This window comes from Phalacrocorax aristotelis, chromosome 2, assembly GCF_949628215.1.
Source record: "Phalacrocorax aristotelis chromosome 2, bGulAri2.1, whole genome shotgun sequence".
Lineage (NCBI taxonomy): Eukaryota > Metazoa > Chordata > Aves > Suliformes > Phalacrocoracidae > Phalacrocorax > Phalacrocorax aristotelis.
Genome location: NC_134277.1, coordinates 111,182,671 through 111,196,921, shown reverse-complemented (window position 1 = coordinate 111,196,921; position 14,251 = coordinate 111,182,671). Strand labels below are relative to the sequence as shown.

General features: G+C 37.6%; 1 protein-coding gene across 9 annotated transcripts in view; it reads right to left on the bottom strand.

The window, feature by feature from the left end:
• The window catches only part of PIEZO2 (piezo type mechanosensitive ion channel component 2), a 311,173-nt gene that overhangs the window by 32,562 nt on the left and 264,360 nt on the right, over positions 1 to 14,251 (bottom strand). For 8 of the 9 annotated variants that reach the window (XR_012659159.1, XM_075084662.1, XM_075084661.1 and 5 more), the window contains 4 exons: positions 10,620 to 10,723; positions 5,947 to 6,058; positions 4,163 to 4,228; positions 723 to 889 (listed from right to left, as the gene is read on the bottom strand). Coding sequence is in view for 8 of the 9 variants with exons in the window: in XM_075084662.1 (XP_074940763.1) it covers positions 723 to 889; positions 4,163 to 4,228; positions 5,947 to 6,058; positions 10,620 to 10,723 (449 nt within the window). In the remaining variant the exon portion in view is untranslated. Of the gene's footprint in view, positions 1 to 722; positions 890 to 4,162; positions 4,229 to 5,946; positions 6,059 to 8,495; positions 8,595 to 10,619; positions 10,724 to 14,251 lie in introns of all 9 variants that reach the window. The other variant, XM_075084668.1, reaches the window with a different exon arrangement.

Here is a 14,251-nt window from a genome sequence, read left to right as displayed (position 1 = left end):
TAATGTGTTTTTGACCTTTTTGACTTATTCATCTCTGAGATGGTCTGCAGCTTTTAACAAAAACTGGAAAAAACTAAAAATGAGGCTTCTATGCCAAGTTTCCAGAAACAGTTGGGTAGCTAGTGACATATGTAAAAATACCTGTGCCTAAAATGAGAGCTTTATCCAACTTCAAGGTATCACCTACTTGTATTTTCAAGATTAAAATACTTTTCTAGTTACACTATCAACATTAATCTTTGATAATAATGGGTTTTACTAATCTATATTAGACCACATAGCTTCATTGTGAGTGAAGAAAATTATGCCTGTATGTTGTCAGTCATTTCCAAGGCAAGCTGGTATACAAGTAGACTGAAATATGCAGACTGAGGTAGTTTTGAGCTGTTTAAAATGCCATGCCTTCTCCTCTCTGCTTGATTTTGTCTTGTCCTTCAAAACTACACTTTGTCACAGGAGAGGTTCAGCCAAACCCTTACATCAGCCTCTGAAAGAATTATTTTTCCAATAATTTGTTCTGTGTCCAGATAATAAATTAATTTATTATTTATATATTTATAAACCAGTAAGCCGTAAAAAAGTCCAGACCTATTTTTAAAATATACCTATAAATGAGATTTTTATCATTTTTCTCCTTACCATGGTGATCTGAAAAGACAACCTTTCTTTTTTTCACTGAGCTGGAAATGGCATTAGCAGACAAAAAAGACCAAAGGCGTTACCTTCTTAATCTCCCTGGTCAGCATACAGCGCTCGATTCTTAGCACAGTGGAGATATCGATGTGTTCTCTTGAGATGGAATTAAGCCAAGCTGTAAAACTGTCTAGTGTTGCCAGGAAAAGGACCCAAGTGAACTTCAAGATATTAAATATCCTCTTGATGATGTTATCTAAGGGAGAGGAAAAGCAACAGAGAGTTAATGCATGCAAATATCTGCTTGGAGTTAGAGTGATTTTTCCTTTATTGTCTAATAATAATAATCAAGGCTGCAAGACCCTGTCATCGTAAGGAATCTCTGAAGATGGCTGGAGGCCTTTTGGCTGTCTGGGCCATTTTCCTGCCTGTATGTCTAGGCTTATCATCTGGAATCCCTTTTCCACTCCCTAACTCTCTGGTGCTGCAATCGTTAGTCATACAAACAGTCTCTGATTTTAGAGAGACACTGTATGCACAGGTCTGCAAAATGAAACCCAAAGGTTTGGGCATCTCCTGGGAGCTATTCAACATCCCCGGCTACCATGATCTCAACAGCTCCTCAGCCGGCGTTCACACTGAGCCTCTTACCTTGTCTATTTACTTGTGTGCACTTCTCTCTGCACAGAGTTTGCCTTTTGTGCTTGAACGTTGGATAGCTGAGGTTCAAAGTATAACCTGCCTAAACAGTCTTTGAATTTCTCCCAGTTTTCCAACACCTAAACACACCTCTGTGCGTTAACTGTTCTCAAAGCCTCTCTTTTTTTTAAATAGTCTGCACTGTGTCATCAGTGATCTCAGATCAACTAGCCCAGCTAGCACAGATCATATAAATTATTTATAAAACATTACTCTTGCACCATTTTGCCAAAGCAGTACAGCCTCCCATGAGTAAGGCTTATGGGTTTATAACAACAATAGTAGCTTAATTTTGCTCAGTGCAGCTGCCTCAAGTTAATTTCTCATTTCAGTAGTTCCTTTAGCATTAGCAACTGCATTTCTCACCCAGAAAGCAGCACTTTCAGCTTATTTTTCTTCCCCGAACATACACACCACACTACAGTTCTTACATAGTGTTGCACAAATGCTCAAAAAATTTATTTCCAACTAGATGGTTCCAGAGCTAGTTGTCACTGCTAAGTTGAATATCTCAGAGCACTAGCTATAAAGATCAATTTTAGAGTAACAGGCCTAAGAAATAATAGAAAACTGCCAATAATCTGCCATGCAGGGACAAAACGGTTTAAGTAGATACTAAGGGGCCAACAACCTACACGCAAAAGCATGATGCATTTAACAACTTCACTTCTTAGCTGTACCACAAGATGGCACACAAAACTTTGTGGAGTGCACATTTGCTCCTTACAAAGAATGCAAAGGTGAAGTTATAATAAAGCAGATTTCCTATGGAGCAACATGCACGTCTCTGAGTGTGCAGGCAGGGTTGTATGCACATACGTGTGGAGAGAAACTAAGAAAAACAACCATGAGTGGTACATTCCTGTAAGGTGGACCCTGAAATGGCAGTATGCATTTACCTGAGCAATGTCATGGAACTGGTCTGGTATCTCTGAACGTAAGACCATTTAGCTTGCTTCACCTGGAAATATGATTATTTCAATAATGTGTTGCCCTTTTTTTTAGGCTTTTTCTATGTCATGTAGAATTGGAGATATTTTATGATTAATCTACTTAAATTTTATTCACTCATATTTCAATGTGCAAGGTCTTGACGCTAAGGAAATATTGCCAATGAAAATCAAATGTAAGGCTGTTTCTATTTCAAGGACCATTCATTTCCTTTGAATTCCAGATAATATTATGAATATGTTAAAAGAAAATGCAGCACTCATACACAAAAATATACAACATATTAATGTTCTTTTTTAACTCACACTCTTCCTCTCTAATATAATTTCTGCTACTGACTTCAGGAGGATCGCAGCTCTCAGGTTAAAATTATCTTTATTATTGACCACCTCTGGCATGCCATAGTCTCACCACAGTGCTTTGCCAAGCACTTCCAGTCTAATCCGAAAGGTCAGTTTTCTCTCTGGGATGGAGGTGATTTAGTATACATTTTTAATGATGCTGTAGCTGTTCTGGCAGCTTTGCTGTTCTCCAAAACTTTTTAAAAATAATCTTTTGGGGATCGATTGCATCTAAATATCTTCAAAAAAAGAAACAAATATTTATTTTCTGCAGAGACTGTTATTCTAACTTAAAGGGTCAAATGCAGAGAAGGCTCCTCTGTGCCTGAAAGTGTGAGACAGGATTTGATCTAAGGTTAATAATGATACTAATGCTTCATTAACAACTGCTGTCTAATTTTTTCCAACCATCATCTTTAACAAATTTTACCTAGGAATGGTCAAAGTATTTCAATGAAAATATAAAGCACCTTAAAGTGACTATTAACCATATAAATGAATTATAAACCTCATTCTCTTTCCCTAACTCCTGTGTAGCACCAAGTATATTTCCCTAGGGGTGTGTTTGAGTGATTCACTTCAGTGTTTGAACACAGGTAACTATATCACCAGTATGTAACAAATAAAAAAGCCCCAAAACCCCACCAAAAAAAACCCTACAGCAATTCAACTCATTTCTTTGAGACCACTACTCTTGTGAGAAAGAAATGACACCTCCCACATCCTTGTAACATCTTCTACCGTGTGGCTCCCTCAAGGGGTAAAATTCTAACTGGAACTGTGGGAACCAATTTTAAATAGAGACAAAAAATAGCTTTTGAAGACAGAGTCTCACTCAAGATAAGCCACGATGAAGACTGACTTAAGAGGAGAGTCTGTTTTCTTCTTTTACTCCAGTTAGAAACAAAAGGCCAAGCTTAGGTTTATGATCTATTATACTTCTTTGTAGGAAAACTTTCGATATGGACAAGATCTTGCAAACTGCTGGCATTTCTTCTATTTTGCAGAGCATCCTTAAGTTGATTATGAATAAGATCGGGAAAATCCCATTTTTTTAGAGATTATTGCACATTGCTCAATGGGCAAATACCATAAAAAAGCATTATATTAACCATGCTAAAACACACTGAAAAAACACAAGGACTTTATGCTAATAATATTTCAGACATTCAAAATCAAAGGAGATTTTAACACAGGACTGTTCTTCAATCAGGACTGGAAGCTAAGCTTAGGTATAAGTTGTTCTGTAAGTAAAATATGCAGCAAGTCATCAAGTCTGAGCCTGCAGATGTATTTAAAGTGTGTAGAGAATGAGTGCAGTAGCTGATAGTCCAGTAGGTGAAGTTGCTATGCTCAGGACTTTTAAATCTAGCAGCTGAAAACCTGAAAGTAGTTAGGAAGTTCTCACGGCACCGGTTAGAGTGGATTTTGTGGCTTTTACACAAGTTTGGGATAACTGCAATGCTATCTCTTGTAATATGCTGCTTACGTCACAACTGCACTGTAACAGCAGAGAAACCCTCTTTCTGCCTTCATACCTGGTCCATCAGATTTCTTCTTGACAGGTTCCTCTTCACTGTCTTCACAGTCTGCATCAGTACCACCTGTTGAAAACATGAGTGAAACTGTGAGTGGTACACATACAGAAGTGCGGGTGTAAATGACATTTGAGCTAGAAAATGCTAGTTGTTAAGCAGTAGTGATTGGTTCCTCACCTACTGCTATAACAGAAAGCACATTTCTGTTTCTATTTCTAAAGGACTCAAGTGAGGGGACAACCCTGTCAGCGAAGGTGGGATGACCACCTCTCTCTTGTAATTTGCAGTGGCATTTTCTTACTAGATAGGCTGCTGAGCAAGATCATCTGTTGATGTAAACCCAGGCAAATTTCTCACACTGCTTCCAGCCTCAGCAGCACTACCTTCCTCTGAATCACACTTGAGCTCATTTCTTCAGCTTCTGCAAAGGGCAACCTGATCAGTCCTCTGATCTTCTGCCTCTGACCCAGCAAACCTGAATGGAGTGGGACCTTCAGGTTGAAATGAAGCAGCAGAGTTGGTTTGAAACTACCACGAGCTTTTATTTAGGCTTGTAGCAGAAGAGTGATATAGAGTCGCAGGCAGAACTAAAGGACAGACAAATGACTCTCCTTCTATCTAATATCCAGTAACTGTAGCTACAGCTTCAGTGGCAGCAGTCAAATTATAAAGCTCCCTCTTTTCGATGGGTGAAGATGCCAAATGGAGAAGTTGTCCAGCTGATTCAGCCTGAATGGGCCCCTCTCCTCCCCATCTACACTGACCAGAAAGGCTTCTGAATGTCTGTTTTCTTTTCTTGTTTAAAAGGGAGCAAAAGATGAAGAGAAATGAACCACTTATGAACTGATTTTTTTCAGAGGCATGAATGATTTTACAGTGCCAGTAAAACCCTATTAACATCTGTAAGTTTTCCTTTTGCTACCTTCTGAATTCACTGTGAATTCAGGGGTTCATGGATATTTGGGTTCCTCACTGAGTACGGCAGGGAAAGGGAAAAACATTTCTTGATATTCTTCCTCATGTACCAACTCAAGCTTTTTTACGGAACTATATAGGAAATGTGGCAAAAAGAAATAATATGTGGCTATTTCATTGATTGTTTCTTACAGCTCCACTGGAACTACAGCTATTCAGGAACTTCCTCCCAAAATAGTTCTTCAACACAAAATGTAAGTCTGTCACCTGCAAAACTTTCCCTGGGAATATACATGAATTTATCATCAAAACGAGAGACTTTGAGCAACCCTAGAAAAACCTGGAGAGTAAGATAAACCTTTTTATGAGGTGAGAGAGTGAAAGGGTAACATCCTTGCTCTGCCTGATTCTGGCCAAACACCTGGCATTTACACTCCCATATTCTGGAGAAATGCTGTTAACTACCAGGTTATTTGCTTTATAAAGTTATGCCTTTAGTTATGGCTTTCTCTTGCAAGCACTCTACTTCCACAAATGTTTTCATATAGCTGATGTTTTCTGCAAGGTGTTGAGTCTTCCAATTTGGCTAAAGTTCTGGGTGTGTGTCTTGCTCCATGGAAAACACACATATCCACCCTTCTCCTTGATCTCCCTCAAATGTGCACTATGCAGGACGAAAGGACGTAGCTATGGCTGGCCTTGTGGGCTGGGCAGGGAGAGACAGCCAGCCAAAGGCAGACTAATTTTTCCAGTTCCTAGCCAGAACTGAGAGTGCTTGCCCTCTAAAAGTCAGCTGCCTTTTGCTACCAGGAGCAACAGGCAGTCTAGTCAACACTACATTTTTGTTTTAAATACAGAGGTCTACCTACCATCCCCAGAACCTTTTCGCCTTCGCTTTTCCTCTTTCCCAAAACTTTTCTTCTCTTTGCGCCTCTGTCGTAGTGCTGTTTTAGGGTCAGTAATCCAGGCCTGATAAACAAACTGGAAGGAACAAACTCATTTATTTCAAGGTTCTTCGTGTTTTGAGAGCAAACCATAGAATGAGCCACAAGCAGGACTATATAGTTTGAGTAAATGCATTCAGATCTGCAGGGGTAAGGAAATATTTTGAATCCCAAATCAAACACCTCCCCTGCAGATCGCTGAGTTTTCATGTGCTATTTTTGCGAGCATAAAACCAAATGTGAAAACACTTGTGGGTGAACCAAGTTTCATTAGAACCCACAAAAATTCATACTCTGAACTTTGGGAATTAATACCCTGTTGTGCATATGGGCTATTTCACCTGAATCTCTCAATTCAATTCTGTAGTTCTACTTTATCATTTTACAGGCAAGATGCAGAGTAATGGAAACTTTAAGAGAAAGTGCTGCAATCAACTATCTAAAGCATCAAAAGATGTAGTGATATCTCAGTATAGGTATTTGTGCTTGTACATTTTTCAAATATTAGGTATTTATTTCCCCTCTGCAGAACCCAGTGGAACATTTACAGATTTGTTATCTATGCACAGTCCCAAACCTGGCAGTCAGGAATAATTCCTCAAATTTCATCCTGATTTTGACAATGGCTCCCTTTGTTCCTTCAGATAAGTCACTTACGGATCCTTCTGCTACTGTTTTTCCAGTTGTAAAATGAAGACAGTAATACTTACCTATATATCAAGGGGATTTTATGGGGCCAAATCCTGCTCACAGCACTCACTCAGATCAACAGTCTGTTGACCTGTATGACTACATGAAGCATGGAATTGGCCCCAAATATTTATAAACGTTATAGCAGTGCGGGGAAAAAAAAAAAAAGTAAAAACCAAGTTACCCCAAATTAACTTTTTGAATAGTTCTGCTCCAGCTGTGAAGGAAGGTTACAGAAAAAAAGCAGTAACACGTATCTATTTTCCCTATACAACATAAAATGTGAATAAAATAAACTACGCTAACTCTATCTTCTCCAAAACTCTTTAGGACAAAAGATGTTCTTTTGTTCTTTTTATGGTTTTCATTGGAAAATGGTAATCATCTTCAGCTGGTACTGCATTGTCTTCTATTTCTAAGCAACACAGGCTGGTAACAGAGACAGGGCAGGGAAGCACACAGATGCAGGCATGAGGGTGAAAATAAAGCACAGTAACAAAACAGCTCTATTAATTCACAAGACAAACATGCAGACAATGACAACAACACACGTGTATCTCAGTGAAGCTGGAACTGACCCTCATAGGGCAGAATGGTAAGATTTCTATTTGGTTTATACGTATTTTTAAAATTTGCATACACAGTTGGTCTGGAGCATTAAAAGCAATATTTTAAAATGGTCACATTGTCTTTAAATGAATTTAAAGGGAAAAACACTTTGTTCTGTTTTGTGAATGTATACAACAACGGATTGGAAATTATTCTGGTACTATTGATAAGAAGGGCCTCTTCCAAATCTCTCAACATCTGTACATTGTTTTTTATATCTGTGACTTGTTCAAAATAAGTACCACATGAGAAAATCTGTGGGATCAGAGGGATTGGTTTCTCTTTCCTTTCTAATAGGTGTTTTCTAATGAAGGTGATCTGGGGAACGGTGATACTTAAGTGAACTAATACCATACTACTTACTGAAAGTCAGAAACTGTCAACATCTGCTGTTGAACAGTTAGCTAGCCACAGTCATAGTGTGAATAAAGAAATCTTTAGAAGTAAAAGGCAGACTTGGAAGAGGGTAGAAGATTAGAATGAAGAAAGGGCATTTGATTAATAAATTCACTGTAACTACTTATATTAAGCAGTAGATATTTTAAGAGCTGACTGGGTGCATACATATGTATTACTTCGGATTTTTACCACTGGACAGACTTTAAATGCAGTATCTTTTAGGCTTTGGAGCTGGTACGCTCAATCTGTAATGTTCACTCCTTCCAAACATCATGTTACATATGTGGAGCGTGAAATGATACACAGTGCTCCGAGGCAGGAAAAGCTAAATGTAATCAAGGAGGACAAGAAAGAAGATGCACAAATCTTTTTTATGATGATGAAGGCCAGAAAAGAGGACAGCTAAAAAGGGGTTTGGAGCAGAATGTGTGTTTTACAAACCTTTTACCAGCTTTCTGAGATCAATTACCACAGTGTCCATAAGATACATGCAACTTGACGTGACCATCTCGTACAGCAGTATCAGAAGAAAATGAGAATTTGGGTCTGCATTTTCTCTCTGGGGTTGCACTTAAAAAAGATAGACCACTTTTCTTGTGGCTTGACCACTCCCAAAGTATGAAATGTATTGCATTTACTAGGAATGAAGCTTTGGTTGTAATTTTTTTTTTAAATCATTCATATAAGAGGAAAAATGCAGACAAGGACAGAGGTATATATTACGTCAGGAACTATGGAATGGGTCACATACTGAGCACTCGCAAAACATCAAGTACCTTTGCTGCTTTGATTAAATACTGAAGAATAGTTTTGGGTAGTTTAATGACAGACTTTGGCAGGGCTAAAATGGCTGAAGCAAATTTCCCAATAGCTCTCTATAAAGAAGGACAAAGCAAAAGCAATTAGTAGAAAACAAGAAAGTATTAATAACAAGTATCTATTGAATGATTGTAGCTAGATTAAGAGCAAATTTACATTCATAGACTACAATATGAAAAAAGATCATTTGTGATGTTCACAATAAAATTTCAGTAAGATTCCTAACTGCCTGCATTCTCTAATAAATAAGATCTCTAAGTTGACCCCTGAAGTGACTATTGCGCACAATTTACATTAAAAGAAAAATCAATGATTATAAATCATTCTTTAGCAAGCTCTACAACAAACCACTTTGCTAGTATTTTTATTAAGACCATGTGCACGGTGATGGAAGGCGAACAAGCTATGATGACCAAACAATGAACAAGCTTCTCATAAACAGAAATAATTTTCTGTTCTATACAACATCCCGCCTACATAAAGCCATCCAACATCTTCATGTTGCACATATTGCAGAACTGGCCACCTATACAGAACATCTGACCAGATTTTGAAATAAAGACAAGATCCTCCATCCTCAGATTAATAGTTTCAGGACTGGTCTTTAAAAAATAACACCAAAAGAACAAAAAACCCAAAACCCAGAGTAAATGAAAGAATCTTATTAGCTTCTGACCTCAAGTTTAGAATTCTCTAAAATCTCAGTTCTTGGCACCAGCACAGCTGAATAAAATGTTGCCACCAATTTTTTAAAAAAATCATCAGAAACAAGAATGCAAACTTTCATCTATACCTGCATGAAAACCAGAAAGAAAAATGACCTAGAAATTCATGAGCCATTTTTATGGTCCAAGGTGAGTTAAATGCAAAATATAGAAAAATTTAGCGTAAATAGTAGAAAATAAAACTTACTTATCGCATTATTTCTATCCAGATTTGTTTTGCTTTTTGTAAGGTCAGGAGAATTTTTTCCCATGTCATTACCATGCAGGCAGTTTAACAAATGTAATCAGTTGGTAAGGTAATGTCAGTATATAAACTAAAGACACATTGTAGCAATGATTTAAATAAAATATTTCTTATTGTAATTGAGTAATGTTGTCTGGGAAGCTTTGTCTGAAAGCTATTGGCATAAGGAATAGAAGAGCATGGAGGCAGTTTCTTGCTCTTGCTCGGGCTGGGCTTTTGATAATGCACCAATTCTGCAGTGACGTGAGCTTGCACCTGGATGGGACTACTCATCTGCAAAAAGCTATTAAAGTTACAGACCTGAAAAAGTTCTGCGGTATTTCTGAAAATTCTTCAACAAGTAGAACTTTGATCTTATGAAGATTAAAGCAATCCTACACACATGAGTATTTCACTAACTTCTTCACCCAAGTTCTTAATTTAAGCCAGTGGATTCAATACCTGGTACTGCCTAACATCAACCAGTAGGAATCCAGTTAGGAAACTTCAGCTATCTTTTTAACATTACAATATCCTCTTACTTCAACACAGTCTGTCACTTAAAGTGCAAACATATTAATTAACATTACCCTGAAAAAGAAAGGAGAGGAAGTGGTGTGGTGTCCTTTTGTCATTTTAAATGTTAAGCTCTTTATAGCCCAAGGATATATTTCTCTGGTTCACTAGGATAATAAATGTATTATAATAAAAATGTATTTTAAAAAGTATGCATTCTTTTCCATTTTTTGGGATCACTTCATGGAATGATAACATCTACTCAAAACCAGAAAACCACTGATGCATTGTACAGCAGTGCCAGAGGCAAGTCAGCTTCCTCACTTGTCTTTATTGCAGTGCAGAAAAAATAAAGCTCAGATTCTTAACCTTTGTTTTTGTATTTTTGTTTTCCTCAGGCATAAGGGAATGAAGACATGATTTCACTATAGCTCTTGTAGGAATTTGGCAATGCTTAAAACAGGCAGACTTGCATTTTAAATTGGCAAGAAATTTCATACCCAATACTCTTCAGGTCTACTTTAGATGCACTGGCTGCTTTAACCTATGTGCCTGTGTTGTGAGAAGCCTACATTTTTTTCCAGATGTCAACTATAAAGCAAATCACGAAAAAGTACCTGAAATGCAGATTTTTTTCGAGGCTCTTCCTCTTCTTTTTTCTCCTCTTCCTCTTCCTCTTCACTATCCGTCTCAAACAAATAATAATTTCCACTTCTGACCACTAAGCAAAACAAAATATTTTCTTATTTTTCTGAAAAGTTCTATTCTCAACTTCCCCAAGACCTATGAACATCCAGTCATTTAAAAATTCATAACCAGGAGAGGTGAAAACAGAGAAGAAGCAAGAGATGAAAAGGTCTCAGGCAATTTATTTGACGTTAGTCTGCGATACTTTGGGCATGAATGAGAACTATAGAAGAACTAAGGAAAACATCACCATGAGAAGAAAATGTAAAGGAAAAGCTTGAAGTTTATCACGTTACTAGGTTACATTTTTTAAGAAAAAAAAATGGCAGTTAAGACTACATTAATTGGGGACTTATGGTTATTTGAGGGAGTAAAAAAAGCCCAGCAGGTAAGTAAACGGATTTACATGAACAGTACCACTGGACAAAAAATACAGAACTTCTCTTGAAAATGCTGAGGCATCCTTTAAACTATGGGATGGGATGGTATTGGTTAATGCTTTCTTCAAACATTTAAGCTTTGATGAGGTAATGGAAAACCTTGGTTTGTTTAAAACAAATCACTTGGATTCTATTAAAGTGATCACAAATGAGTTTCAATTTTTTGCCCATGGATTCAGAAAGATTCTGAAACCTTGATACAGTAAAGATGCACAGTGAATAAGCTAGGCCTTATATCCTTGAACAGAAGCAATGTTTTTATCTCTCAGATGGTAACAGGCCTACATGAATGAACAAGAGAAACAAAAGAAATGAAAAATAAGGTAATGAGCAAGAGAGAAAACAAAATCACAGCATTACATTCAGCAGTGAAAACTGGTAAATAATTTCTACATTTAAGCTGAAATATATAAAGGAACAGTTACTTAGATGAAATGTCACACAATCTGGATATATGGAGCAATACATATTTATACTGAAAATTATACTTAACCCTCATTATAGGTTTCTGGAAAAGTAACAATTGCTTTAATTCAATCATACCTTGAATTCTACACAGATCCTCTGTGCACAGATGACCACAGATAACTACCGTAGAAACCTCAGGGTAAGCACACTGTGAAATTTGTGAGAACTCTATTGGTTCATAACTTCAGCACCTAAAACTCCCTCACAGAGGGAATTCTGTGCCTCATCTGCCTAGTTATGACTTTTAACATCAGTGAACGCCCTGCAGAGGGACAGAGAGTCCACTTCAGCAGTTCTAATTGCTGAACTAAGGTGAAAAGAAAGTTTGGAAATTTCTTGGACCAAACAAATCATTTGGTACACGGCCTTCTAAGAATGTCTGTTTAAAACACATTAAAGAGATGAATGTATTTGAGGATCCAGTATTCTGCAGTTCTCTTTCATAAAAATGTGTCTTACAGTCAGCAACAGAAATTGTCCACACAGAAAATCAGCAGGGTAAGGCCTGACATCTAGGGGAAACCTCTACTGTGGTGCATTTCCTTAAAGGCTCAGAGTAGCACCAAGACACACACTTGGAATGCTTCAGCTGGCAGAAAACAAATCTAAAGTGATCTTCCTCTAAATTTTTAGGTTAAAGTGTATCTGAGGGGACACTGTAATGTAGCAGTTACGTCTCTTTTATAACTAAAGAGGGAGGTATGATTGAAAAGCAATAATGCATTCTTGCACACATCAAAATAGAATAAGTGTGTTAGTCACCTACAGGGATTACTAAAGAGACCACATTTTACTAGTAAGATAATTCATGGCTGGACTGGACTTGGGGGCCCCCTCTCCTACTACAAAATGTGACTTTTTCCTACTGTGAAAAGGGACTTGCAGGCTTTCCTTGTGGAACGAGATGGAGGAGCCACCATCCGCTGGTGCCCAGAGGGAAAGCGGTCTCCAGGACTGCTGTGAGCACCATCTTTTGCACTCCATCAGACACACCTCTGTGCCCCAAGAGAAGCTGAGGACCTTGAAGCATGTGGCCCTAACTCCTGCTGACCTTTGTGGGGCTCCACATGTAACCCACAAGCACAGGAGGAACCATACTTCCCTGCAAGGGAGAGCATGAGTGAGCGTCAATGAGGAAATCCCCACTGATGTTTCCCATCTGTTCTACTCAGACCTAAATTCTTGACTGTGTTTTAATTCCTATGATATACAAAATTAGGTATCTTTCTGTAGAATAAAATTATAACAAGTGGTATAAAAATAACAGTAAAAATCTAAATTAAGTATCAGAATTGGCATAAAACTTTGAGCTTCAGCGACCTCAATATATACATATATACGGCCACAGCCACAAGCCCACGTACGGAGGGAAACAGCCACATGCAGCAGAATGCTGCAGATTTACAGCACAGTGTTTGAAAAAGAATAGATGGGGAATATCAGTCTATTTTCAGTTTGTATGCCTGTGAACACCTACTGTAGTGCCATGGTTCAGTGAGCGTGGATGGAAGCCACATGGCAGGCAACCACTGTTCGCTGGATCAGAGTCTGTGATGTTTCCCACAAGGTTTTGCATTATTGCAATAAATAATTTCAAGAATGCTCACTGTTTAAATATCAAAATGCAAGTTGCCACCTAAGAACATTAAATAATGAGGGTGAAATAAGTAAAAGCCAAAGTCAATGTCTCTCTTTGAGCAGTTCTTCATATTACAAAACCAGTGGTGAATAAACAGGAGACCATATCCCATTCCTTCAAAATCACCGTAGCTTGAAATTCTACAATTTGGCAATTGTAGTTTTGATCTGTTCTGTCACTGTTGTTCTTAATGAAACTACAGGGAAAGAAGTTTATTTTTCATAAGGCTTTTGAAAAGGGATAGGTCTCTCTAAAGTGGCAGTGTGCCCTTTAGAAAAATAAAAAAAGAGGCACAGTTTACTTGTGACTTGATAGAACTAAGCATATGACATTCTGTTAAACACCGTTGGCAAATACATATGCTGGAGTTATAAATAAATATGCATAGGTAGAGTGACACTGTATGTAGATGTGTAAAAGTATTACTTGGAGTAACTCTTTTAAACTAAATGACCAGGCACTATACATATATTCACATTTAACTTTGATCAGTGCTATACACTTGAATATTTTTTAAATCTTCAGAGGTTATTAAATAGCTCATGTCTGATTTCCTTCAATGAAGATCCAATAGGAGGATATCTGATTTGAGATTGCAGTCTACTCAGTTTTCTTGTTTTACCCAATCTGTAATGTAGAGAAGAACTCTATCATATGCCTGGACTGGGCTACATACAGATTAAAATACCATAATGCAACAATTATATGAGTGATACAGGCTAATAATTTCTGGTGCCGAAGGCCGAACATATTTTAACTCTCAGATAAACCCAAAAAAATGGAAATAACAAAACCACTGGCATCAATAGTACTTTAAAGTGTCATCAGAGATATTCAGCTGAGCTCTATATTGCCTAGTCCTGGGAATAGTCTTGCTGCCTTACTGGAGTACTCAGATTTCTACAGCTGACAGTCGAATGACTGATGAACCATTAAAAAAGATGTATGATGTGTGTATATGAAAAAGAAATTATGACTAATCTTAGAATGCGTTGGCAAACCTTCACCTTCACAT